Source organism: Carlito syrichta, unplaced genomic scaffold, assembly GCF_000164805.1.
Source record: "Carlito syrichta isolate Samal-C Ts95f unplaced genomic scaffold, Tarsius_syrichta-2.0.1 Scaffold309854, whole genome shotgun sequence".
Taxonomy (NCBI): domain Eukaryota; kingdom Metazoa; phylum Chordata; class Mammalia; order Primates; family Tarsiidae; genus Carlito; species Carlito syrichta.
Genome location: NW_007253950.1, coordinates 438588 through 464044, shown reverse-complemented (window position 1 = coordinate 464044; position 25457 = coordinate 438588). Strand labels below are relative to the sequence as shown.

The following is a 25457-nucleotide window of genomic DNA, read 5'->3' as shown; positions in this document are numbered from 1 at the left end:
CTGCACTCCAGTCTGGGCAACAGAGTGAGACTCCAGCTCAAAAAAAAAAAAAAGTAATTGGCTAATAGCTCCCCACAATACAACTACCAGATTGTTTTCCAGGCAAGTGTGGTGGTTCATGCCCGTAATACTAGGGCTTTGAAAGGCCAAGATGGGAGGATTGCTCGAGCCCAGGAGTTCAAGCCTACCCTAGTCAACATAGCAAGACCTTTTCTCTACAACATAATAAATTACAAAATAAGCTGGGCATGGTGGTCCCAGCTACTTGGGAGGCTGAGGTGGAGGATAGCCTTAGCCCAGGCTATCCCAGGAGGTCAAGGCTGTGGTGAGCCATGATCATGCTACTGCACTCCAGACTGGGTGACAGAGTGAGACCCCAACTCAAGAAATAATAATAAAATAAAAAGCAAATTGTTTTCCAAAGTGACTGCAGCATTTTACAGTCCCCCCAGTAATGTCTGAATGCTCCAATTTCTACATGTCATCACCAATTCCTGTCACTGTCTTTGATGACCTAAGCCTTCACTCTACCTAGTCACCTGCTCCTGTGGAAAGCCCTCTCGAGCACCCCACGCATTCCCCTCCATCCTGGCTCGCTCCTCATGCTCTGAGTTCACGTTTTCAGATTACTCAGCACCACTGGGGCTCGGAATCTCCTCCTCTGCAAGCTCCCTCACTTCTGTCGCATCTTCACTTCCCTTTGTCCTCAGCTTAGATTCCACAGCTCATTACTACCTCATTGGCTTGAGTACATCTTCCACAGCATTTTTGTCTCTCTCTCCAGGATACTCGATCACATAGACTCACGTGGCAAGACCCCAACCCTGCTAAAATATGGTCGTCGTGTCTACTCAGTGCTTACCCCTAAGCACTGGGGCATAACTGGAGACAAGTTCACAGTCATGAGGACTTGCGTTCAATTCATGACCATAAACCACAAGCGGATACTCAGTGCAGTTAGGCAATTCTGCCACATTTCTCTGGCACCTGCTCTTCTTTCTCACCTTCTCCTCTCTTCAACCTCCAAAGTCTCCCCCACTGGTTTTTCAGCTAACCACCCTGCTGCTGCTGCTGCTTCTCCTCCTCCTACTTCTCCTTCTCCTTCTCCTTTTTTTCCACCACCACTATCTATTTCCAAAACTCTTCTTTTTTTTTTCCCTTCCAAGTGCAACACTGGAAACAAAACTTTTCATTACTTCAAATGGAAATGGAAATCCATGCTTCTTATTTCACCGAGAAAATAGAAACAATCAAAAATGGACTTCCACAAGTTCCTTCTGCCAAATACACAACCCACCCCTGTGTGTGTCCAGGCACAGTTTTCTGTTTTCCCTCCCATGTCACAGGTGAACCGCCTGTGCTTCTATCTAAGCCAGCCCTTGTACCCAGGCACGAGGTCCCAAAGCCATGGAGTCATCACAGATGTCATTCCTGCAGTGATGCCCTGGTGCTCCTGCGTCATCACTTTTCCCTCTGTATGGGACGTTTCCATTAGCCTACAAACAGCTGTAGCATCTCCCATCTAAAAAAGTCTCTCCCGCCTGGCATGGTGGCTCATGGTGCTGCTATCCCAGCACTTCAGGAGGCAGAGGTGAGAGGATTGCTTTAGTCCAGGGGTTCATGACCAGCCTGGGCAACATAGCGAGACTTTGCCTCTACAATAAATAAATTTTTTTAAAAAATTAGCTGGATGTACTGGCACCTGCCTGTTGTTCCAGCTACTTGGAAGCTGAGGAGGAAGGGTCTCCCGAGCCCAGCAGGTAGAGCCTGCGGTAGCCATGACTGTGCCACTGCACTCCAGCCTGGGCAACAGAGTGAGACTCAAAAAAAAAAAGAAGGAAATAAAAGGAAAAGAACCCCCCCTTGCCCTTCCCTCTTTCTCCATACAGATCTATTTCCCTGCTGCAAAGCAGAGCCTTTATAGCTTTTACCAATAACTTGATCGCGAGTCTTGTCTTACAGTCCTCATTTCTTTTTCTCCCATCACTACTTGAATCCATCCCAGTGTGACTCTGCCCACAGCATTCTTCACACTCACAAGTAACTACCCCATTGGCAAGCCCAGGGGCCAATTCTCACTGTGCAGCTGACTCGACTTTTCAGCAGCCAGAGTTGTTGCTTCCCTCTTGAAACACATTTTTCCCTGACCTCCAGGCACCCCACTCTTTGGGTTTTCCCTCCTATTTTTTACTAGTTGTTCCTTCTTTGTCTTCTTTGCTGGTCCTTCCTCATCTCCTCCATGTCACAGGGCTCCAAGTACCATCTGCAAATTTCACTCTTCCCAACATCCACTCTCTCAAAGGTCTGCTAGCCTATGGCTTTAAACACATCCTTCCCTACATATGAGCCAACCCCCACCCCCACCCCAGCTCCTAAGTCTATCTCCAGTCCCACTAGTCCATGGGGCGCCATTTGCAGATAGCCAACCATCTACTCGACTTCGCCCCTTGGAGGTCTAATAGGTATTTGGTCTTAACATGTCCCAAACAGAACTTCATTTTTATTTATTTATCTAGTCAGAGTCTCACTCTGTTGCCCAGGCTGGAGTGCAGTGGCATCATCATGGCTACCGCAGTCTCATCCTGCTGGGCTCAGGAGATCCTTCCGCCTCAGCCGTCCAAGGAGCTGGAACCACAGATATGCGCTGCGACACCCGGCTAATTTTTTGATTTATTGTAGAGACAAAGTCTTGCCAAGTTGCCCAGGCTGGTCTCAAACCCCTAGGCTCAGGTAATCTTCTTGCCTCCGCCTCTCAAAATGCTGAGATCACAGGCATGAGCCACCATTCCCGGCCCAAACATAACTTTACATTTCAACTCCCATCCTGATGCATCCCTTGCCCAGACCTGCTCCACCCTAAGTCTTGCCCAGTTCAGTAAATAATAACTTGATTCCTTGCTCAGATTCAAAAACTTGGTGTCCGCCGGAGTTCCTCTTTTTTTCTCACAGCCCACATCAGTGAATCCTGTAGCCCTACCTTCAAAATACCGAAGATGGGTCTTTACGGGCACCACCTGGTCTGAGCATAGCCCCTCTCACCTGTACTCCTGCAGCAACCTCCTCCCTGATCTCTCACTGCCTTCTGCTCTTGGAACTCTACAGCCTGTTCTCCCCCATGGCAGCCAGAGGGATCCTCTTAGTGGCTCTTTGCTCTAATAGCCACTCATGTTGCTGAGAATACAACCCAAATCCATACTCTGGTCTCCTCCATCTCTTTCCCCAAAACTTCTTTGACCTTCTCACCCACATGCTTCTCCTCACAGACCCTTTCAATCGGTGTTGCCTTGTGCCTCTCTGTCACCTGACTTGCTTTGCTTCTGCCTGGGCAGGGCCTGCTTCATGGCTTACTCCTTTTCTCATTCAGAGTTCTGGTCAGATGCTACCTGTATTCGCTTCCTAGGGGTACCATAACCAATTATCACAATCCGGGTGGCTTAAAATAACAGCAGTTTATTCTCTCATAGTGTAGCAGGCTAGCAGTCCAAAATCAAGGTATCAGCAGGGTCATGCTCCCTCCAGGAAAGAATCCTTCCTCGCCTCTTCCTGGCTTCTGTAGCCCCTTGGTATCTTTAGCTAGTGGCAGCAACATTCCCAACTCCGCTTCCATCTTCACGTGGCCTTTCCTCTGTTCCTCCTCTTTTCTCATAAGGACAGTGGTCATTGAATTTAGGACTCACACTGGATCCAGTATGAAAATTACATCTGCAAGCACCCTCTTTTCAAATAAGGTCACATCCTGAAGTTCCAGGTGGACATGAATTTTGGGGGGATACTATTCACCCACTATACTACTTGACCAGGAAGGACTTGACAAGCCAATCTTAAATAGCACCCTCCACACCCTAACTATCCTATCTCCTTACTCTGCCTTATTCTTTGTCATAGAACTCATCACCACTTGACAGTCTCAATACTTGTTTATTGTCTGTCTCTCCCACCACTCAATTTTGAGCTTCTGGGAGAAAGATTTTGGTTTGTCTTGCTTACAGATATATTACCAGTACCCAAACCAAGTGCCTGTATTTTGTTTTTTTTTTTTGAATCAGAGTTTCACTCTGTCACCCAGGCTGGAGTGCAGTGGCACGCTCACAGCCACTGCAGGCTCGACCTGCTGGGCTCAAGCGATCTTTCTGCTTCAGTCTTCCAAGTAGCTGGGACTACAGGTGTGTGCCACCATGTCTGGCTAAATTTTTTTAAATTGTAGAGACGAGGTCTTACCATGTTGCCCAGGCTGGTCTCAAACCTGTGGGGTCAGGTAATCCTTTTACCTTCGCCTCGCAAAGTCCTGGGATTACCGGCATGAGCCACCACGCCTGGCCAAGTGCCTGCATATTAAAGTGTGTATGCAGTGAGTATGTGTTGAGTCAGTGAATCAGAGTCATGATCCTGGGGCTCCTGGCCAGTGCAGGCCCAGCACAGACAATATTTCTCCTGGCCTCAGCAACTCCAGACTCACCCATTCAATAGAGACCCTTCTCAGCTTGGAATCAGTGCTCACTTGTCCTATTCACCTGCCCACAAAAGCTCTGTGGTCTCTCAATGTATTGTGTTATTCTCATAACTTTCTCTCAGGAACTATACAATCTCCCTAATTAAATGAAAACAACTTGAGCATGTGTGGCTTTAAGAGCCTTGAACAATCAATAAACATGCTGATGGAAGAAATCAAAGTGTTTGCTCCTGACTACTAATTCTGAGCAACTGTCTGTATGAACTGTGTTCTTTCTTTCTTATGTTGGGATTTGAGGCTTATTATGATCACAGCCTTGGTTACTGTAAAGATTATTTGGTCAAAGGATTGGAGAACATAATAGGTTTCCTTATGTTATATTGATTTTGGTATACTTCTTTCAAGTATAAACTGTCTTCTTCTGGGCTTGTATCCCAGGACCTAGCACAGTATCCGTCATTGTGGTGGGTACTCAATGAACAAATAAATTGACAGAGAGTCAAATGGTCACCTCAGACATTTACCTTCATTTCAAAGGTAATATAGACCAAGTTAACCTAAAACTGTAGATGTCTCACAGAGATATTCATTAAACACTATTGTCTTATATTGTTTTCCCTTCATCAACTGGAAGGTGCATAAGGACAAAATACAAGGGGATCTTCAAAAAGTTCATGGAAAAATCTTATGAAAAAAACTATGCATTAATTTCAAATTTTTATTTGTACCAAATAAACTCACACTAACTTGTTATAACATGTCTGAATTGAATCTAGTTTGAGGGACTAAGAAAGATATCAGTTTGAAAAGAGTCCCTATTAGAGCAACATTAATTCTGCTAAAATTAAAGAAGAACAAACATCAAATTTATGGTGAAGTTTGGGTGGAAGAATGGTGAAATCACTGATCCTTTAAATAAAGTTTATGGGGACAGTTCCCTAAAGAAATCTGCAGTTTACAAATAGATAACTTACTTTAAGAAAGGATGAGGTGATGTTGAGGATGAAGCCTGCAGCAGCAGATCATTCACATAAATTTTCAAGGAAAGATTAATCTTGTTTGTGTTCAAATTAAAGAGGACTAATAATAGGCAGCAGAAATAATAGCCAATACTACAGACAGCTCAACTGGTTCACCTTACACAATTCTGACTGAAAAACTCAAGTTGAGCAAGCTTTCCACTCAATGGATGCTAAAACAGTTGCTCTCAGATCAACTGCAAACAAGAGCAGAACTTTTACTGGGAATTTTAAACAGGTGGGATCAAGATCTGGAAGCATTTCTTCAAAGAATTGTAACAGGAGATGAAATACAGCTTTACCAGTACAATCCTGAAAACAAAGCACAATCAAAGTGATGGCTACCAAGAAGTGAGTGGGCGTGGTCCAGTCAAAGCAACAGTAGACCAGTCAAGAGCAGAAGTTATGGCAACAGTTTTTTGGAATGTTCAGGGTATTTTGCCTGTTGACTTTCTGAAGAGCCAAAGAACAATAACATCTGCTTATGATGGAAGTGTGTTGAAAAAATTAGCCAAAACTTTAGCAGAAAAACACCTAGGAAAGCTTCACTAGAGAATCGGTCACCACAACAATGCTTCTGCTCATACCTCTCATCAAACAATAGCAATTTTGAGAGCGTTTCTAAAGTAAATCATTAGGCATCCACCTTACAGTCCAGATTTGGCTCCTTCTGATTTCTATTTTGTTTCCTAATCTTAAAGAAATCTTTAAAGAAACCCATTTTTCTTCAGTTAGTAATGGAAAAAGGACTGCATTGACATAAATTCCCAGGATCCTCAGTTCTTTAGGGATGGGCTAAATGGCTGGTATCACTGCTTACAAAAGTGTATCGAACTTGATTGAGTTCTGTTGAGAAATTGTGTGTGTGTGTGTGTGTGTGTGTATGTGCATATATATGCATATATTATCTTTTAATTCCATTTTTTCCATGAAGTTTTTGAAGTCCCACTTCTTGTTTGACAAGAAAAACCTTGTTAATAAGGTGCTTCTGTCAATGACTTACACAATTAGAATGAAGTCGTCAGATTTTTAGAAAGCGATAAAGAAAAAGGGAGCAGAACCCAATGACACATTAAAGCAACTGGACGCAGAAGCTCAAGTGATGCCCATCAGGCAGTTAAAAAGTTGTACAAAAGGTAAGGTACTGCTTCAGGTGCTAGACATGAGGTGGTCTTGAGAATCCCATTGCTACAAGGAAAGGCTTTGCTTAATTTGCAATTTGGGTAGAGCCATCACAGAAGGAGTATCCAGTCCTTTAGTTAGCCCAGAATCTCTCATCATTAACGTATCACAGTCCTGAGCTCAGGCACATTATGTTACCTTGGTGGGGTGAATCTCAAAACACAGATTATGGCAAGTAAATCAAACCCATGATCTCAGCAGTCTGTGCCAAATTGAGGAATAAGTTTCTGATTATGGTGATATGGTTAAGATATTTCAAATATTTAAGAGGACATAATATATTAGAAGATTTGATCCTTTGAATTTAATTTGAAATGCTTAAAGGAATTTGAAACTAGATCTGTGATTTTAATTTTAAAATGTCTGAGAAAGTTTATGTTTGTAAACAATAAATGTTTAGACGATTTTAATTAATTAATTTTGGGGGGGTTGGGAATCTCACTCTGTCACCCAGGCTGGAGTGCAGTGGTGCAATCACTGAGGCTCACTGTAGCCTCAACCTGGACTCAGGTGATCCTTCCACCTCCCAAGAAGCTGGGACTACAAGCACATGCCATCACACTTGGCTAATTTTTTGAATTGTTGTAGAGACAAGGTCTCAATATGTTGCCCAGGCTAGTCTCGAACTCCTGGGTTCAAGCAATCCTCTCACCTTGGCCTCCCAAATTGCTAGGATTACAGGTGTGAGCCACCACGCCTGGTCTAAGATTTTAATGTCATAAATTTAAGAGTTTAGGCTTAGGTTTATTAGCATTTTAAAAATTTTATTTTTGTAAAGATGAGGTCTTGCTATGTTGCCCAGGCTGGTCTCAAATTCTGGGGCTCAAGCAATCTTCCTGCTTCAGCCTCCCAAAGTGCTAGGATTGCAGATGTGAGCCACCATGCCCAGCCAGGTTTATTGGTATTTGGATGCTCAGGAAGATTTCATCAGATTTTAGGTCTTTCATATTAGCTACTAGAAGTGTTAGTACAAATCAAACATTAAATATGTGACTGAATTTGACATATTTAAGGAAGCTAAATTAAGTGTACAGACAATGTTTTTGGTGTAAACCATTAAATTTTGAATTAAGCATCAATCAAAGAGTAAGTAAAAGTATTCAGATCTCTCTATAAAAATCAACTAGTTTGTAGCTAGAATAGATTTGGAAATTGATCTTAAAGACAAATTTTTTTTTTGAATAAACATCTCACTTTGTCATCCAGGCTGGAATGCAGTGGTACGTTCACGGTCACTGGAACCTCAACCCTCTGGACTCAGGTGATCCTTCTGCCTCAGCCTTCCAAGTAGCTGGACTCCCAGGCATATGCCATCACCAGCTAATTATTTGATTTATTGTAGAGACGAGGTCTCTCAATGTTGCCCAGGCTGGTCTCAAACTTCTGAGCTCAGGCAATCCTCTCGCCTGGGTCTCTCAAAGTGCTGAGATTATAGGCATGAGCCACTGCACACGGCCCGACAAATTAGAGTTTTAAAAATACAGCTTTAATAACTAAGAATTATTTAAAACACCATTAACTATAAGTATCCCTTTCAGTACATAGATGTGCTGGTCAGATACTAACACAGAATGGACAGTATCTGTTTGTGTCGGGTCAAGCCCAGAAACCCACTCAGAGCACCTGCCCTCGAATCACATGAGGGCATGAGGGACTTGCCACACACTGGAAGGCAGTTTATTCCCACCTTGCTGATGGAGACGGGGAGGAATAGCAATGAAGAGAGGAGCTGTGCCCCTTTAGCTGGGAGCAAAGATGAAGAGTGCCCTGAATGAGTGGAGTGTCCAACAGGGGGGTGAAGAACAGCTGCATTCCAGCCCAGGAGTTATAGCCAAAGACCATCGGCCCTATCAGTACAAGAGTCAGGGTGAGCAGAAGAGGCTCCTGCTAATGTAAGAGTGAAGTCCAGATAACCCTGCACGTTATTATTATTTATTTATTTTTGAGACAGGGTCTTGCCCTGTCATGCAGTTTGGAGTTCAGTGGCGCTCATAGTTCACTGTAATCTTGAACTCCTGCGTTCAAATGATCCTCCTCCTTCAGCCTCTCAAGCAGCTAGAACTACAGGAGCACAACAGCATACACGGCTATTTTTAAAATTTTTTATAGTGATGGTATCTCCCTCTGTTAGCCAGGCTGATCTCGAACTCCTGGCCTCAAGTGATCCTCCTGGCTTGACCTTCCCAAAAGCTGAGATTATAGGTGTGAGCCACCAACCTGGCCTATCTTTAAAAATGAACTTTTACACTTAAATACAGTAAAATGTACTCTTTATGGTGTACAGTTTTGTCAAGGACATCAAGTTACATAACCATCATCACATGTAGGACACATCAATTCCGTCACTCCCCAAAATTACCTCATACTCAATCTTTGTAGTCGCCTTTAAGCCCTGGCAACCACAGATCTGTTCTTAACAGATCTAGCTTCTTCACTTAGCACAATGCATTTGAGATGCACATCATTTTAACAGCCTGTAAAATAATATTCTGAAAAATGTTGCTCATACTTGCCACTACCTGGCCCCCTCTAGTCAGAACTATTTTAAAACATTTACTGGCCCTCCACATGCTTACTTTTGGAAGATTTTCCACGGCTTTTCAAACATATTAAAATGCAACCATTTTCTTGTTTAAGATACGTTTTCTCCTATAATTTTTGTTTGCTTGTTTTTTGAGTCAGTCTCACTCGGTCGCCTAAGCTGGAGTGCAGTGCAGTGTGCGATCATGGCTCACTGCAGCCTCAACCTTCTGGGTTTAGGCTATCCTTCAGCCTCAGCCTCCAGAGCAGCTGGGACTACAGGCCCACACCACCATGCTTGGAGAAATTATTTTATTTTTTGTAGAAACAAGGTCTCGCTATGTTGCTCAGGCTGGTCTCAAACTCCTGGGCTCAAGCAGTCCTCTCGCCTCAACCTCCCAAAGTGCTGGAATTACAGGCATGAGACACTGCATCTGACCTCATAATTTTTTGAAAGAATCAAATTTGCTTTTGAAAATATTTGATTATTTTATGATTATCTGTGACTTGTCAGCAATTATTATGAAAAAAATATTTTTATTTATTTATTTTTTGAGCCAGAGTCTCACTCTGTCACCCAGGCTGGAGTGCAGTGGCACACTCACGGCCACCACAGTCTTGACCTACTGGTCTCAGGTGATCCTTTCGCCTCAGTCTTCCAAGTAGCTGGAACTATAGGCACATGCCACCACGCCTGGCTATCTTTTGATTTATTGTAGAGATTAGGTCTCATCAAGTTGCCTACTCTGGTCTTGATCCCATGGACTCTGGCAAACCTTTCACCTCGACCTCCCAAAGTGCTGGGATTATAGGCGTGAGTCACCATACCCGGCTGAGAAAAGTATTTTTAAAAGCAAATATTGAATTTAACAACCAGTGAAGTTCATAGGATTGTACATTTTAAGACATTTAATTCCACTCATTAATTTTGGTTTTCAATTTTGTGTTAGAGCTATCACTTGATTTTCCTTCAAGTCGCAAACATTTCTGTAGTGCCCAGTACATAGGTTGTGGGCACCATGCCCCCACGTGCCCCATAGAGCCCCACAAGAATCCTATGACTAAAATCAGTTCCCACCAGCACCAGTAGGGAAAGAGACAGAAAACTACTTTTTAGAATCATAAGAAGGACCTTTCTAAAACGTTTTCTTTTTCTGGGCATGGTGGCTCACGCCTGTAATCCCAACACTTTGGCCAAGGTGGAGGGATTGCTTGAGCCCAGGAGTCTGATACCAGCCTAGCCAACATAGCAAGAACATGTCTCTACAAAAATAAAATAAAAAATTAGCCAAGTATGGTGGTGCAGGCCTGTAGTCCCAGCTACTTTCAGAGGCTGAGATGGGAATATCATTTGAGTCCAGCAGGTTAAGGCTGCAGTGGCCATCCTGGGTGACAGAGTGAGACTCCAACTCAATAAATACATACATAGATACATACATATATACATAGAAAAACTAGAAACAACCCAAAATCTATCATAAGGGATTGCTTCAACTGTGGCACATCACACAATGGAATACCGTGCAGCCACGAAAAGGGGAGAGGTAGATGTATACATGCTAACACAATAAGGTTTTCACAATTAAGTGAAAACACAAGGGGCAGAAAGAGTCTGATTATCTTCCTGTACAAATGACAGTCTGATTATCTTCCTGTACAAATGACAATTACCATGATTTTAAAAAGTTAGTAAATGCTTAGTTAAAAAAAAAAGGAAGCTATACACCAAATTTAACAGTGGTTACTTCCAAAGGAGGAAGGAGCTTTTCTGTAAGTATCTTGTTGTTGTTGTCATCATGGGTGTGCATGTGGTTGAGGAAATTCATTATTTACTTCTCTGTAACATTGTTTTGACCATGAGCATATATTACTTTGGTAATTATGAAACAAACAGGACTACTGGAAGGTGTGAACCGACATTCTGAACCTTCAAATATGTCAAGAACGAGCTGAAGATGGTTCCTGGGTTAGCTGACAACTTGTCCGTTTCTCTCAAAGTCAAAACATTCTAAGCAGAAACACCTCCTGTGGCTCCTTTCTATGGTCAAACACTCTCTCACTCAACTATAATCACCTACAAAAACCCAAGATTATTTGATATGCTCCAGAGGATTTTGGAAAACAAGATTTCCAGAAGTTAGAGAGAGCCTTGGTGGGGGGGTGGTGGAGGGTGGCGGATGGGAGGCTGAAGCCATTGCACCAAGTTCTACATGACATCCCATGCATTGCCAAGCTACTCATATGTGTTTGACAAGACCCTCCGCGTCTGTAAAGGATCTCAAATACCAGCAGGTCATGGAAATAAGATACATTCTATAGATAAATGTGCCCATATGATACGTCTGCAGGATGTACTCATTTTAACGAGGTATTTTGATGCCATTGCAGAGATCTGGGAGACCTATAGAAATTTGCAGAAACTTGAGTCAAAAGGGGCCCCCCGAGACAGCTTGAGGAAACTAGGCTGGGGAAGGAGCTGTAAAGCACCGCATCCATCTGCCCAGTGTCCTACTAGCCTTACAAAGTCTCTCAATGGCCTGCGGGTCCTCACTTGCTGGTGTACAGGGGCACGCACAGTCTCAAGCTCCTACCCAAGGCACAGCTTGAATACCACTGAAGCTGCTCCAAAGACCACTGTGACACCGTGGTGGCTGTGAAAAGAGCCTCTCTGCTTTTCTTCATAATTGCTTTAAAAACCATGAGCATCCTCACTTGGGTTTCCACGGTGGGCAGAACAAGCAGCAGAGAAGGAATGTTGTGTGGACCAAGTGGCTTCATGGAGACGTGGCTGTGCCCCATTCAGCCATCTGGTGTCCAGATCTGCCTGTGGCTTCTGCTCTCTACAGGTGGCGGGAGGACACAGACCAGCAGCCGGAGACAAGGCAGGGTGGCCCCCAGGTCATGGCCACTGCTTTCACCTCCCCTGGCACCACTGTCCCAGGAGGTGAGGACCAAGGGAGCCAGCAAAGACTCCTCTGTTTTTTTCCTTCCAGTTAATACAACTGGTGCTTCTGTTCCAGCCTCCCTCTCCCATGAGTGGGCCACTTGTCCTTCCAGGTCACGGGCACTTCAGAATGTGATCAGAAGCAGTTCCTCAGATCTGAAACTCCTGAGCTCTCTCCTGACTCAGGACAGCACTTAACTGCCCTCAGAGACAAGACCTTCTTTCAAAAGAGGATGTTGAGTGGGACAGAATCGGGAGAGGGAATGAAATGTGGAGAAGAGCCAAGGGACAGCAAAGGGCCAAGACATCTTCCTGTGTTCACTAGAGGCGGCCTTGATCTACCACCTACCACAGGGGGCAGCTCTCCTAGTTAGGAAGGAAGGGTGGGGGTAGGATGCTGGCTGATGGGAATGCTTCAAGCAAGGCCTGGCTTTCCTGGCGGAATCTACATCCACGAACCGCAGTTGGCCCCATTAACTCTAGGGTTAGTGTGCTCCACGCCTCCCACTACCATGTATCTCTGTAAAGAGCATTCTCATAACAGAGTTCTCACGTCGGGGACTCCCCCTGCTTTCCTTGGGTGAGAATCTGGCACAAGCACGCTCTGTCTCACCCAGTCCTATGGTCACAGGTGTTGAGTCACCGTCTCTTCCATACTGAAAACTCTCCATTCGTTTTTTAAAACATTTTATTCAATAATATATACTTTTAAAATAATAATATGTAACTGCCCGCCATGCCACGTATTGCCCCGTCCCCCCACTGTGGAGTCTGTGGTCCGTGGGCGAAACAGGTAGCCACGGGACAAGTCACAGGGCGTGGGAGCAACAGTAACCAACAATCATTTGCATACCCTTCACGTTTCCCATGCTTTCTGGGTCAGGAGGAAGTCAACAGGAAGCCCAAGGCAAGTGAACCTTTTACATTCGGAAGTGAGGTTTGATACACGGTGGCGGGCTGCCCTTCAGCTGGTCTAGTTCGTGCTCACCAAACCTGCCACCGTTTTGTGTCTGCTCACGGAACGTGATCTCTCTACACACGTTAAGACGTTTGATTTGGTTCTTGTTCTGCTTATGGAAAAGTGGGAGGAACCGCAACAGACCTGGGGAGAGACGGGAGGAGGGGAAAGATGGCATTAATCAACAGTGGGAGTGAGGGACAGGCCTCCACCTGAGTGGGGCTTCCTTCTCTCGAAGTGGGTGGGGCTAGAATGCACAACTGGCTTTCCCATCCCATGTAGGAGAAAACCACAGGAGAACTCGCTTCATTTCAGGTTTCCAACAGTACCCTTCTGCTTTCCTCTTCTGCTCAGTGACAGAGGCCATCTTTAGCACAGCCTTCTGCTGGAGGGTGTGCTGCAGGCACATCGTGTGTTGTGTTGTGACCCCTTCCCTTGGGTCCAGGACACTGATGTAGAAGCCTCATGACCATTCTATGCAAGTCAAACTCTAAGTTCAGCAGTCCAACTCTGACCTGATTTACTAAGGTCATCTTGGGACTACAAATCTGAAGATGACTGTATTTACTCAGAAAAAGGGCTGAGTCCACTAATAAACAAAGAGCAGTAAGCGAGCACAAATATTTCTAACTCTCCCCTGGAAACAGCTGTCTGGCATGGCCTAAAAACCTCATTTCTCCTTCCACGTCCAGCAGTGAGTGGGTGGTGAAATGCCAGCAGCAGAATTCTAGAAAGTGTCTTCCAGAACACCACTGCAGTGCTGAGAAAGGACTCTGCACCTGGGAAGCTGCCACACAAAACCCCATTTCATGAGAACTTTCCTTGTGTAAAGGAAGGGTTCCACCATTTAGCATTTGAGAAGGGCTGTGTGGTGCATAAAGTTAGGAAAGTGCATTTGCCTGTAAACACCTCCACTGATTTCCAGGCATCCAACTCCAGAGGGATCAGACAGAAGTACACTAATTAGACACCACCATCTGCCAAACAGCTCATGCCTACAGGTGTTGCAAGGAGTGGGGGCAGGAAGGCATTCTCACAAATGCAGACACTAGGCCACAAGGTTAAAGGCATGCGGTGAGTCAAGTCTGAGGAGCAGGCATCTACATGGTGCAACTCAGAAGTGAGAGAAACAGAACAAGCCTGCCAGGATACCACTCAGTCCCAATTCTGCTAAAGGAGTCATCATACCAAGGCGTAGACACACATCTTTGCAGTTCAGGTTTATCTTTCCCCTCCCCAAAGAGACAGGAAATACAAGTTAAGGTCCTCACGGCAATGGTTTGTCCCCCGCTTGGAAAGGTTGGTTGTTGTCAACATTTTTATTTATGAAAACAGAATTTAACACGGCATTTTTTCTTCCCTCTACGGGAAGCAGCTCATAAATCATACATCAATCATCCAGTGATACAAAGAGGTGGCAAACTGTGTCTGAAGTAGTCACTTGTAAAGGATCACAACCCAGGCAGTGTTGCTTTTCTGCAAACAGAAGGCTCCAAGGTTCTTGAAGATTATCCAAACTTCCAAATGGATGTCAAGAATTCCAACCCAACCTTAGTCACCATTTACAGCAAGAAGAGCCAGCGAGTGAAAAACTGTTAATTTATTGATTCAAAGTTTTTTTGCTTTTTTGTTTAAAAACAATCCCCAATACATGCAGTTCAGGGTTAAGTATCACATTTGTAGCACATTGTTGTCATAACACACAAATATGCATCACCTGTATAATCCCATCACATTTCTCCAGCCTCAATACCTAGTTGGGGGTGTTTTCAGTAACACATCCATATAGCTCAAAGCATGTCACTACTGGTTTTCTTGGCCAGATGCTTCCCCGCCACTACCCCTCCTCCATCCCCACCCTAGGGTTAGTTCTTAAAGGCAGGTCATTATTCAGTCTTAATTTATTAAGCTCACTGACAAACTTTGACTTCTTGTGTGCTCATGTGGACCCTGCTTTGCTCTTGGGTTTACATTTAAATAACTGACTCTGATCAGTTATTTGTAGGAGAGAAGTTTGCTTTTTCCTATGGGCTCTCACACAGTAACACAGATTTCTAAATTAATCATTTAATCTGAACTGGCATTAAAGGAAATTGTAAACTGGGCTCTCCTAGATTTCAATGCACATACAAAAACTCTTCCAATTGTTGCTTGTGTCCCAAAGTAGTTCTGCTTCCATCCTTGTCAATGCAGCACCTGGGAGAACCTAAGTCATTTCCCTGAGTAGGCACAGACTGTGAGACCCATGGCACCCCGCTCTCTAGGACTCAGCACCTGACTTGAGAGCACCACCTTTCCATCCACTGGAACCAATCCGGGGGGCAGTGCCCTCCCCAGGGCACGTTCCAGAACATACACTTGGCACCCTCTAATTTTATCCCCTCAAGAGGTTATGTTTCCTTCTCAAGATCTACCTTTAGATGGTTTTTCTTACTGGTTCCTTTTAATAACCCCTCCCTTGGCCACTCTCCAAGTCCCCAAGGATTATGAGTTCTGTCTCCTCTACTCTATCATCTGAGAGCAAGGGAACACATTTGCTTTAAACCTTGTGAGTACTGACATGTTACAGAACATCTGGCAGGGGGCCAAGGTGAGTGACTGGTTGCTAAGTGCCTCACTGACCAGCATGGGCGCTCCTCTAATTGGTGAGAAGGCCCAAAAAAGCTTGGTCTGCGTCATTCACTCAATGGCTTCTCCCACCCAGGGACCTCCCTCTCCAGGGAAAGGACAGGAGCAAGGCCAACTAACAGCATCCAGAGAACAGTGAACTACCACCAAACCACAGGTGCAAATATTGCTCAGCATGTCATGACTTCTGCTCTCACCACGGGATCCTCAGCAGAAGCAAACCCTGTGGTTATGCTCACTTGTAGCTGACAGACAGAGATCAATCTGGATTTGGCACAGGAACCTCATCTTCTCACCACACCAGGTCTATGTTCTTGAACACAGGCAGTACCTGAGATGACAGTGTAACACTACCCTGTTCCCCACATTTTTTGCTTTTCTTTAGGAAATAATTAAGTCCTTATCATAGGCACTTTTAACCTGTTATAAGGTAATGAAGCAAACAAATGAAAATTACCGAGATGAGTTTAAGAAAATGCTAACTGAAAAGGATATTGGGTGGGTAAATTTACCACTTTAGTCTAAATATTAGACTCCTACACACACACACACACACACACACACACACACACACACACACACACTCACACTCACACTCACACTCATTTTGGGACTCTCCAAGACCATCTCCTAACCCAGGCAAATATTCTAAAATTTCAGGGGAGCTAGGTCCATCTGGACACAAGATGGTTTTTGGAGACACGTAAAAGAGATCTGCACTGGAATCACTTCGGTTTGGGAAATAATAGCCTAGGTGTCAAGACCACACCCAGAAGGGGCAAACATTTCAAACCCAGTTATGCTCTAAGTCTAAGGCATGAAGAGAGGTAAAAAGTATAGGTGCTGGAAAAGTAAACTGTATGCTTACAAAGGAAGAACTCCTGTGTTGAAGCTGTAGTTGCAGAACCCAGGGACAGGCAAGTCAGCTGTGCCTGCACCTTCTAAATCATGGTCAAGGGAGAGAGAGGTTAATCACCTGATCTTCTCCACCAGATGCTTTATTGCCTCTGGGGACCCAAAGGAAAGAAATGGGATAACTGCAAGACCCTCTAGTAGGTTCCCTCTGGCCTGATCCAGATGGCAACTTAAAAAAAAAAAGGGGGAGGTGGAAGAGTAGGTGGTAAAGGAGATGGGAGGTAGGGGAGCAGGAAAGACATGCAGAGGCAAATCTCCCTGATAATAACTACTTCAGGACTGTCTATAAGGGCATGTTTGAAGGCTTTTGATAATCCAAAATGCTGAGTTTTGCTGCCTGACATATCAATATAGGTTTAGCTGAGAGCTCACACCTTGTTTTTGATTTTCAGGTGGAACAAATGTTTACATTAATATACAGAATGCAGGCAGGCAGCGCACTGGTATGAGAATCTTAACTGAATGTATTTCTTGGTTTTGGGATCTTATTTTGAATTTTTTAATCTATAAACTCAACTCTATAATGAGAGAAGAGCTTCATTTGCATTTTAAGTTCCCACAGACCAAACGACAAAAATAGAATCTACATTTAGAGATAGGACCTGCTACCAATACCAATAAGATTTTATTGGAATATGGAATGTAAACAGATGTTTCAAACAAACAATCTAACCTTATAAAAATGTATGGCATTATTAAATAGTTAATCAAGAAATCCTAAAGTGTCATGTGGTGGGAGACACCTCTAGCTCTAGCCTAGGTGTGTGAAGTCCCGAGAGCTGTGGCATGGCTCTGCAGCTGGGGTGAGGAGACTGCCTACAACCATGTTGGTGATAAGTTCTCAAAATGAAATCTGCCGTTTTTGTTTAAAAAGAAAAAAAACCACGAAGTCTAGCTTTCTTTGCTATCGTGAAGGGTAGCACAGTGTGTCCGAAGCTTCAACACTCATTCTGGGAGTGCCCCTGCCCCATCATCCCCGGCCCTTATGTATTCGTCTCCTCTCAGTTGCTTGAGTATCAGATGGTCCTGCCCACACAACTCCAGTACCTGCATGCCATCACATAAACAGATCGCTCATCAGAACTTAAAAATGCATATTACCCTGATTATAGTGGGAAACTGTTTCTCATGGGGATAAAAACAGGGACGGGGGCAACACATTTTTTCATTAAGTCTTTCCTGAATAAATTTTAATAGAATGTTTTCCTCCCTCCCCAACTGACTTTCCAGCTTTAGTCATGGTTGTGAACAAAAAGGTCTTTGTTTCAGAGAGGTGCATTAAAACAGGTGCACACACAGGGATGTGCTGGGAAATGGTGAGGTTTTCCTTACAAGGCTGCCAAAAAAAAAAAAAAAAAGACTAATCAAAAAATAGCGACAAGATTTTATGATTAGGCAAATCAACAAAGGTTACAGTGAGCTCCAAGTTATGCACTTAGCATGGAACTTTTGATGAGACCGATAGACCTGCTTATGGCATTGCAAAGTTTAAAGTGGTGCCTCCTGACATCAAAGAGGACACTTGTGAAAGCGTTTGCAGTTTGTTTCCAAATGAGTACACTTAGAGGAAAACTGCATGGATGAGGTACATTTCCTGGAGAGCTCATGTCATAAAAAAATACATAAAACATGAATTTGTAAAAGAGCTTAAAAAAAAATACTGTCACTGTTTTAATATCTCCTTTTCATAAATGAGGCTGGTGTGTCAGTATAGACTGCTGACATTTCGCTAAAACTTGAGCCTGAATCTCACCGAAGGAAACCCAGACCACAATGGAATAGATAGGAAGTCAGATATTCAGAGCTTGTTGACTGAATGGGTTAATTCAACAGTGGTGCCCTGTTAAATAAAGGTACTGTACAACAACTCCGAGTCTCTCATCTCCCATGCATTCCAGAGGCAGAGCCCTTCAGGTCCTGGACTATGTGCATCACCGTGCCACCACGACGGCAGCTCCCTGTAGACTAGGACTGGGGAGTTTCTTTCTTTTTGACAGACTTTTAGGTCTTTACTCTTCTTTGCGTTTAGAAGGAATGATTAGAATTTCTTTTTATCACACTGTAGTTTTCCTTCAAGATTTGTGTTTGGTTGGTTGGTTTTATTGGCAAGCATCAATGCTGCATTACCCGTCGCTTTCCAGTCTTCATCGTGCTGCCGTGAGACCACTGGAAAGCACAGCATTGTCTGCACAAGGCTGGGACTGCTCCTTCACCACAGGGTCTGCAAGAAAGCAGGATGAAAGTCAGTCAACCAGGGCTGGTGAGTGACAGAAAAAGTTCCAGGGCAAAACTACCCCTTCCACTGTGAGATAGAGAGAAGCAAGCCTCTCAGCAGAGCAGCAGAGGGAGACAGAGAAATCACAGAATTCAGGACATATGAAAACCAGACCCTGAAAAATGGTCTGGAGAATTCTTCTTGCAGGCAACTCATACTTCCTCAGAGTACAAACTCAATTGCTGAGAGGCACAGAAACACCCACTGTTCAACACTTCTACTAATTTTATGTTATTTTCATTGAATATTAACATCATATCTAACCGTAATTCCTTTCAAGCATGTGCAATAATAAACACTTTGGGGGAAAAGGTGAATAAAAAGCCAGTACAAGACCTATTACTTTTAAGCAACAGTACTTTAAAAAGTTTTTTAACTGAAGTATGACATCTATTCAGAAAAGTAGACAGATCAAGAATTACATGTCATAAACATCAACATTCTTAATCTGATCTAACTCAAAGAGTAGAAATAGCTTTCTGTGCTAGAAACTGGAGAGAAGACATCTGAGTTGCACTTGGGCTGCGGTCTAGAAAGCTGAAGGTAATAAGGCCTTTTACATTTGCTGTCTCCTTATGCTTTATGAACCATAAGTTCAAGATCATAGCAATATATTTTTCAGGCAAGAATTTAGTTAATAATCTCCAGAGGGACAAAAGGAGAGGGAAAGACAGCATATTGGTCAAGGAATAGACAACAACTTTAAGGGCTGAAAGCTTTCATCTTGATTTTGAAAGTGAACTGAAAGTCTCTTAATCTCCCTGTTTTCCCATTCTTCCTGACTGGATTCAAATAACTTATAATGGGAGGAAGTTTATTTGAAACACATGTTATCAGTGGGAAGAACTACATGCAGAACAAGCAACCACATAAACTCAATGTACCTGCACACTTCTAAGTGAGGGTTAAGTTAGCAGTTTAGTGAGGATTTCAGTGAGGTCTTTTTATGCCTATCTTCATTTGCTCAAATTTCTTTCTCCATCCACCCATTCATCTCCTTTTTTAGAAAAATATACTATGGTTATCTTACTACTCTGAACTAACTACTTGTTTTTGAGAAGGAAGAAATCATCTTCAATTAGGTTTCCACATAAATGTATATCTCTGAAAACAAGTTTTAGTATCTTGTGATTTACTAACTCTGGGCAATAGGGAACAGACTACAGACTGGACTCAAGGGAGATATGGCTAATGAATATGCAAACATCTTTGGTGATGAAGAAGCTGATCTACAAAGTTGTCAAATCACCCAGAACAAATGAGGACAAATTCCATGGATGATCCAACCCAAATATCTAGAATTCTCTTGACCAGCCTCTAAAACAAAGGGTGAAAGATCTGCTCTATTAATAAATTTTACCCCCTGAAAATAGTCGCTGGAGACTCACAGAAGTATGGGTGCTCCATGGCCTCTTTGGCAGTCAGTCTCTGTTGATGGTCGTATCGCAGAAGTTTGTCCAGAAGATCTAGGGCCTCGGGGCTGACAAGGTGTCTGTTCTCACTATGGATAAAGTTTTCCCAGCGTTTCCGTGAATGTCTGAGAAGAAAAGTGAAGTATTAGTATCCTGAGACTAAATTCAACAAGAATCCTTACAAATTAGGGCTAAATTCAACAAAATCTTAAAATACTGCACTGATACAAGCTTGTTAAATCTTGTTCTTATTGACACCTGCCCTACCTCCTATACTCACAGCACAGATCATGAAACACAATAGTGCTCTGTGATTAGAGAAACACATTCCATTAAAATGCCCACATATGATTTAGAATTTACGGAACCTTTCTAGATTACTCCTTATGCTCTAGGCTTCAAATCAATTCCGGGTGAAGTATGGAGGTTGAGTGAGAAACTTCTGCTGGTCAGAAGACATATTTAGAAGGCTAGCCTCAGAAATGTGGAGGTTCCATAAAATACTGTTTGAAAATTCAACAAAACATTTACTTTCCAATACTAATACTCTACATCTAAAAATTAAATGTGCTTTGAAGTTTACTATCGTACAGAATATCCATTACAGAACACAAGAAGAAACCGTTTAGTCTTATTCAAGGAAGATCACAGCTTCCCAAGATTTGCCATTAAAATACGCATATGCTGTATCAGAAAGATTTTCCTGGTACATGATTTTTGTTTTTCCATTTTCCATAAGCGCGCCATCTCTTGGAAAAATAAAATGATTAGAAAACACATGTAAACAATGCCTAAATATCTCAAAATTAAGTTAAAGGAAATATGCATGAATATTAAGGAAAGTGATTTCAGTTAACCTTTCCACTTCTGAAATGGATAAGACAAGACCTCTTTTTCTCTCTCTTACTTACTGTCCCAGGATATCATTGAAGTGTGGATCTAGGTCTATGTGATACTTCTTCAGGTACCCATACAGCTCATCTGTACCCAGAACCTTGGCAATGCGAACAAGCTGAAACACAAAACAAACTGACCAAATCACTGAGCACAGAACTCACTGTGAGCCTGTGAGGCTGCTGTACCAGGGAATCAGAAGACTTCCAAACCACTAGCTCTCCAGAGCCCAGATATACCTCTGGGTTTAGGGCAGGCAAACGGACTCAAAGACATGACGTTCACATGCGTGCAAATTTCCAAAGCGCCTTTAAAATGATAACACAACTTAGGACAATAACCTTCTAGAAGCTGACAAGTAGGGGGCATCACTATCTAATGACTAAACTGTAGTTTTATTAGACAAAGAGGTGCCTCATGTCCTCATAGATTCACTTTGGGAGTTCAACATAAATAGTATTATCTGTCTCTATTTCTGGGACCTGGTAACCATAGCCAAAATTCTGTGAAATTCCCTATCTTGAAGAAAAGCTAATATACAGACACTGAGTGATACTTAGTGGTTTAAGGACAGTATTCCTATCTAAGAATGTTATTTTCTTGGCATTCATTCCTAAATAAATAAGAACCAGATAGTGTTTGCTCACCTGGTCATAGTTGTCCTGTCCATGGAAGAAGGGTTCCTTTCGAAAGATCATGCTTGCTAACATACAGCCCAAGCTCCACATGTCCAAGCTATAATCATACATCTGAGGAAATAAGGACAACCAGTCCACCAAGGGTGTCAGGAACCCCTTGTTCAGATCTGAATTTCTAGTCTTCATTTGACCTTTGCAGATATTTTAGGATTAAAAACTCCTCTGCCCCCCAAAAGTAGCTGGAAAAACCCTAAAATTAGCATTTTGGGGTAGAATGATGGCTGGGTTTTGACTGTATCCAAATTGACTATGTAAACAACAAATCAGAAAAAGTCCTAAGCATTAAAAACAACTCAGAGCAGCTTTGCCAACACATTTACCTGATAGTCCACAAGCAGCTCTGGTCCCTTGAAGTACCTTGAGGCTACACGAACATTGTACTCCTGAGCAGGATGATAGAACTCTGCCAGACCCCAATCTATCAGTCGTAGCTACAAACAGGACAGAAATGAAAACATGTGAAAGGAGTGTTTCTAGATGCCTATGCCATAGAACAAGGCCATATCATATTACATGACAATTATTTGGCCACACAGAATATGTAAGCAGGTGCATTGGTTAAAAAATACTTTCAGCAACTGCATTTTTAGAACAGAGCACTTGGAATGCTTTTTGTAAAATTTAAATTATCCTGGTTCATTACTCTCTCTAGATCAAGAACTCAACAATTTTTTTTTCTGCTTCCATACCACTTACACATGGTAACACGTTCCCCCTTCATTCAGTTTTCATTATAAGCTCCAGACATAAGTGACAGTGTTGGGAACATATGCCCCACTCCAGGATTGAAGCACTGCCCTAATGATTAATCGAATACTAGCTGATCCATTTACTCACCAATCAGGGACAACTAGAATTAGATATCAAAAATATGAGGGACTCAAGTGTACTTTTAAGGTCAGGGCAGATTGGCCTACAGGTCATTAAGAAATGAAGCAGAAACCACAAGCTGTAGCTTCTTTCTGAGGTCTTCCAGAAAATGGTGACCAATATAAAACAAGTGACTACAGTTAGGGTCATCTGTTCACTTTCCTTGTAAATTACGCTATGCAAGGTAGAAGAAAACAACACTGGAGACTGGAGAAGTAACAATAACAAAAGTCTGCCCCAAAATACCAGCATGAGTCTACAGAAACCACCTTGGCACTGGTCAGCTTTTTGGTCTGTTCTAAGCCTTCTAATGAAGCTTGTTGCTGCCTGGCTGTGATGGTACCTTTTTCTGTTGGTGATCTATCATGACATTGTGAGGTTTCACATCCCTGTGCATGATTCCCTTGCTGTGGCAGTAATCCAGAGCCTATTAGGTAAGAAAGCACAGAAAAGTAAGCAAACCCTCTACCACCCAAATGCAAGCATCTTATTTGTTTGTGACAATTTGACTTGAATAGTCTCTCAGGGGGCAGCTCACTGTAATGAAAGAGAAAAAACCTGCTTCAGAAGGTACCCCTTGCTCTTTGTGCACCCTAGAGCCAGCAGATGCAGAAAGGGGGCTATGAAGAGCATGTCAAGGGCCATGATGAAGGTTTCTTTAAAAGCAGGAAACATTAAACCAGATTTGAGAGCCTCACTGGAGTCACTTTTAGCAGTGGTTCAAAGGACATGCCAGAATCCATGAGGACAAAAGAATGACATTCAAACATCTCTTTCAACATGGCTTGTCTTGTACACAAGTGTCCTGTGTGGGTTTTCTAGATTAACAAGCATTAGTTTTTTCCTTAAATATACCGAGTCAGCTGACCTTTAACAACTACTATATGATTATTCTAACAGAGAAAATGGCTTCTTATAATTGATGTATAGATAAAATTAAGTATATAAGTCAGTTTTTAAGTTGGGGTCTTACTCTGTCCTCCAGACTGGAGTTCAGATGATGGGTCAGTACAGCCTCGCCCTCTTGGGCTCAAGCGATCCGTCTGCCCCAGTCTCTTGAGTAGCTGGGACTCTAGGTGCATACCCACCAAGCCCAGCTAATTTTTTGATATTTTGTAGAGACAAAGTCTCGCTATGTTGCCTGGGCTGGTCTCAAATTCCTAGGCTCAAGCAAGCCTTCTACCTTGGTCTCCCAAGATGCTGGAATAGGCTTGAGCTAACCTGTCTGGCAGACAATGGTTTTTTTTGTTTTCTGAAGCAGAATTTATTGAGAGGACAGAAAAGCTCTCACAGTGGGAGGGGATCTGAAGGGGCTGCCCAGTCAATGGTTTTTAATATGTTTATAGTTGAGCAGCCATCATCACAATTCATTTTTTTTTTTTTGAGTTGGGCTAGAGTACAGTGGCACAATCATGGCTCATCGCCAACCTCAACCTTCTGGGCTCAGGTGATCCTTCTGTCTCAGCCTCCTAAGTAGCTTGGGTCTACAGGCATGTGCCACCACACCCAGCTAATTTCTTTTTTTTTTTTTTTTTTTAAAGTTTTTGTAGAGATGAGGACTTGCTATGTTGCATAGGCTGCTCTCAAACTCCTGGGCTCAAGCAATTCTCCCACCTTGGCCTCCCAAAATGTTGGGATAACAGGCTTCAGTCACCACACCTGGCCTCCAATTTTAGAACGTTTCCATCAACCCCCAAATTTCTTGTTTGCCATCAATCCCTACTCCTAACTACTCCCACCTCCCTTCTTGCCTTGCCTCCAACCAGTGATCCGCTATTTGTTGGTACAGATTTGCCTTTTCTGGACATTCATAAAATGAAACCATACATATATAGTATTTTGTCTACCTTCTTTCGCTCTGCATAATGTTTCTGAGATTCATCCAAGTTGTTTTTTCTTGCTGAGAGTAGTATTCCATTGTATGAATGTACTGGTTGGTAAGACATTTGGGCTGTTTCCACTTCTTGGCTATCATGAATAATGCTACTATGAACACTCATGAACAAGTCTTTCAGGGGACACACGCTTTCATTTCTCTTAGGTAGATTCCTAGGGATGGAAGTGCTGGACTGTATGGTTAGTTTATGTTTAGCTTTTCAAGAAGCTGTCTAATTATTTTCCAAAGTGGCCACACCATTTTACACTCTCACAGCAACATGAGGGTTCTGGTATCTCCACATTCTTGCCAACACTCGTCATTGTTCACCTTTTTGATTACAGCTTGTTCAGTGGGTGTAAAGTGGTATTCTCAATGTGGTTTTGATTTGTATTCCCACAATGAGTAATGAAGCTGAGCATCTTCTCATGGGCTTACTGGCCATTCTACATCTCCTTTGGAGAAATGTTGATTTAAATCTTTCATTTTAAAAATTGGATGTTAAAAGTTTTTAATATACAGCCGGGCTCGGTGGCTCAGTCTGTAATCCCGTGCTTTGGGAGGCTGAGGTGAGTGGATTGTCTGAGCCCACAGGCTCGAGACCCACCTGGGCAATTTGGCAAGACCTCATCTCTAAGTAAAATAAAAAAAATTAGCCGGACATGGTAGCACGTGCCTGTAGTTCCAGTTGCTTGGAAGGCTGAGGCAGAAGGATTGCCGGAGCCCAGCAGGTCAAGGCTGCGGTGGCCAGGAGTGGTCACTGCACTCCAGTGTGGGCGACAGAGTGAGACTCCAACTCAAAACAAAAAAAAAATT

The 25457-nt window shown here is 43.1% G+C and overlaps 1 protein-coding gene across 3 annotated transcripts in view; it reads right to left on the bottom strand.

Annotated features, from left to right (window-relative positions):
• Window positions 1-12785: 12785 nt before the first annotated feature.
• The window catches only part of CSNK2A2 (casein kinase 2 alpha 2), a 40827-nt gene continuing 28155 nt past the window's right edge, over window positions 12786-25457 (bottom strand). Inside the window, exons 6-12 of one of the 3 annotated variants that reach the window (XM_021717541.1) lie at window positions 23109-23192; window positions 22216-22326; window positions 21845-21946; window positions 21215-21315; window positions 20276-20428; window positions 18744-18837; window positions 12786-13217 (exon numbers count right to left, since the gene is read on the bottom strand). In XM_021717541.1, the coding sequence (XP_021573216.1) occupies window positions 13089-13217; window positions 18744-18837; window positions 20276-20428; window positions 21215-21315; window positions 21845-21946; window positions 22216-22326; window positions 23109-23192 (774 nt within the window). In that variant the 3' untranslated portion in view covers window positions 12786-13088. Of the gene's footprint in view, window positions 13218-17985; window positions 18838-20275; window positions 20429-21214; window positions 21316-21844; window positions 21947-22215; window positions 22327-23108; window positions 23193-25457 lie in introns of those variants that run through there. The other 2 variants (XM_008068007.2, XM_008068008.2) reach the window with 2 other exon arrangements.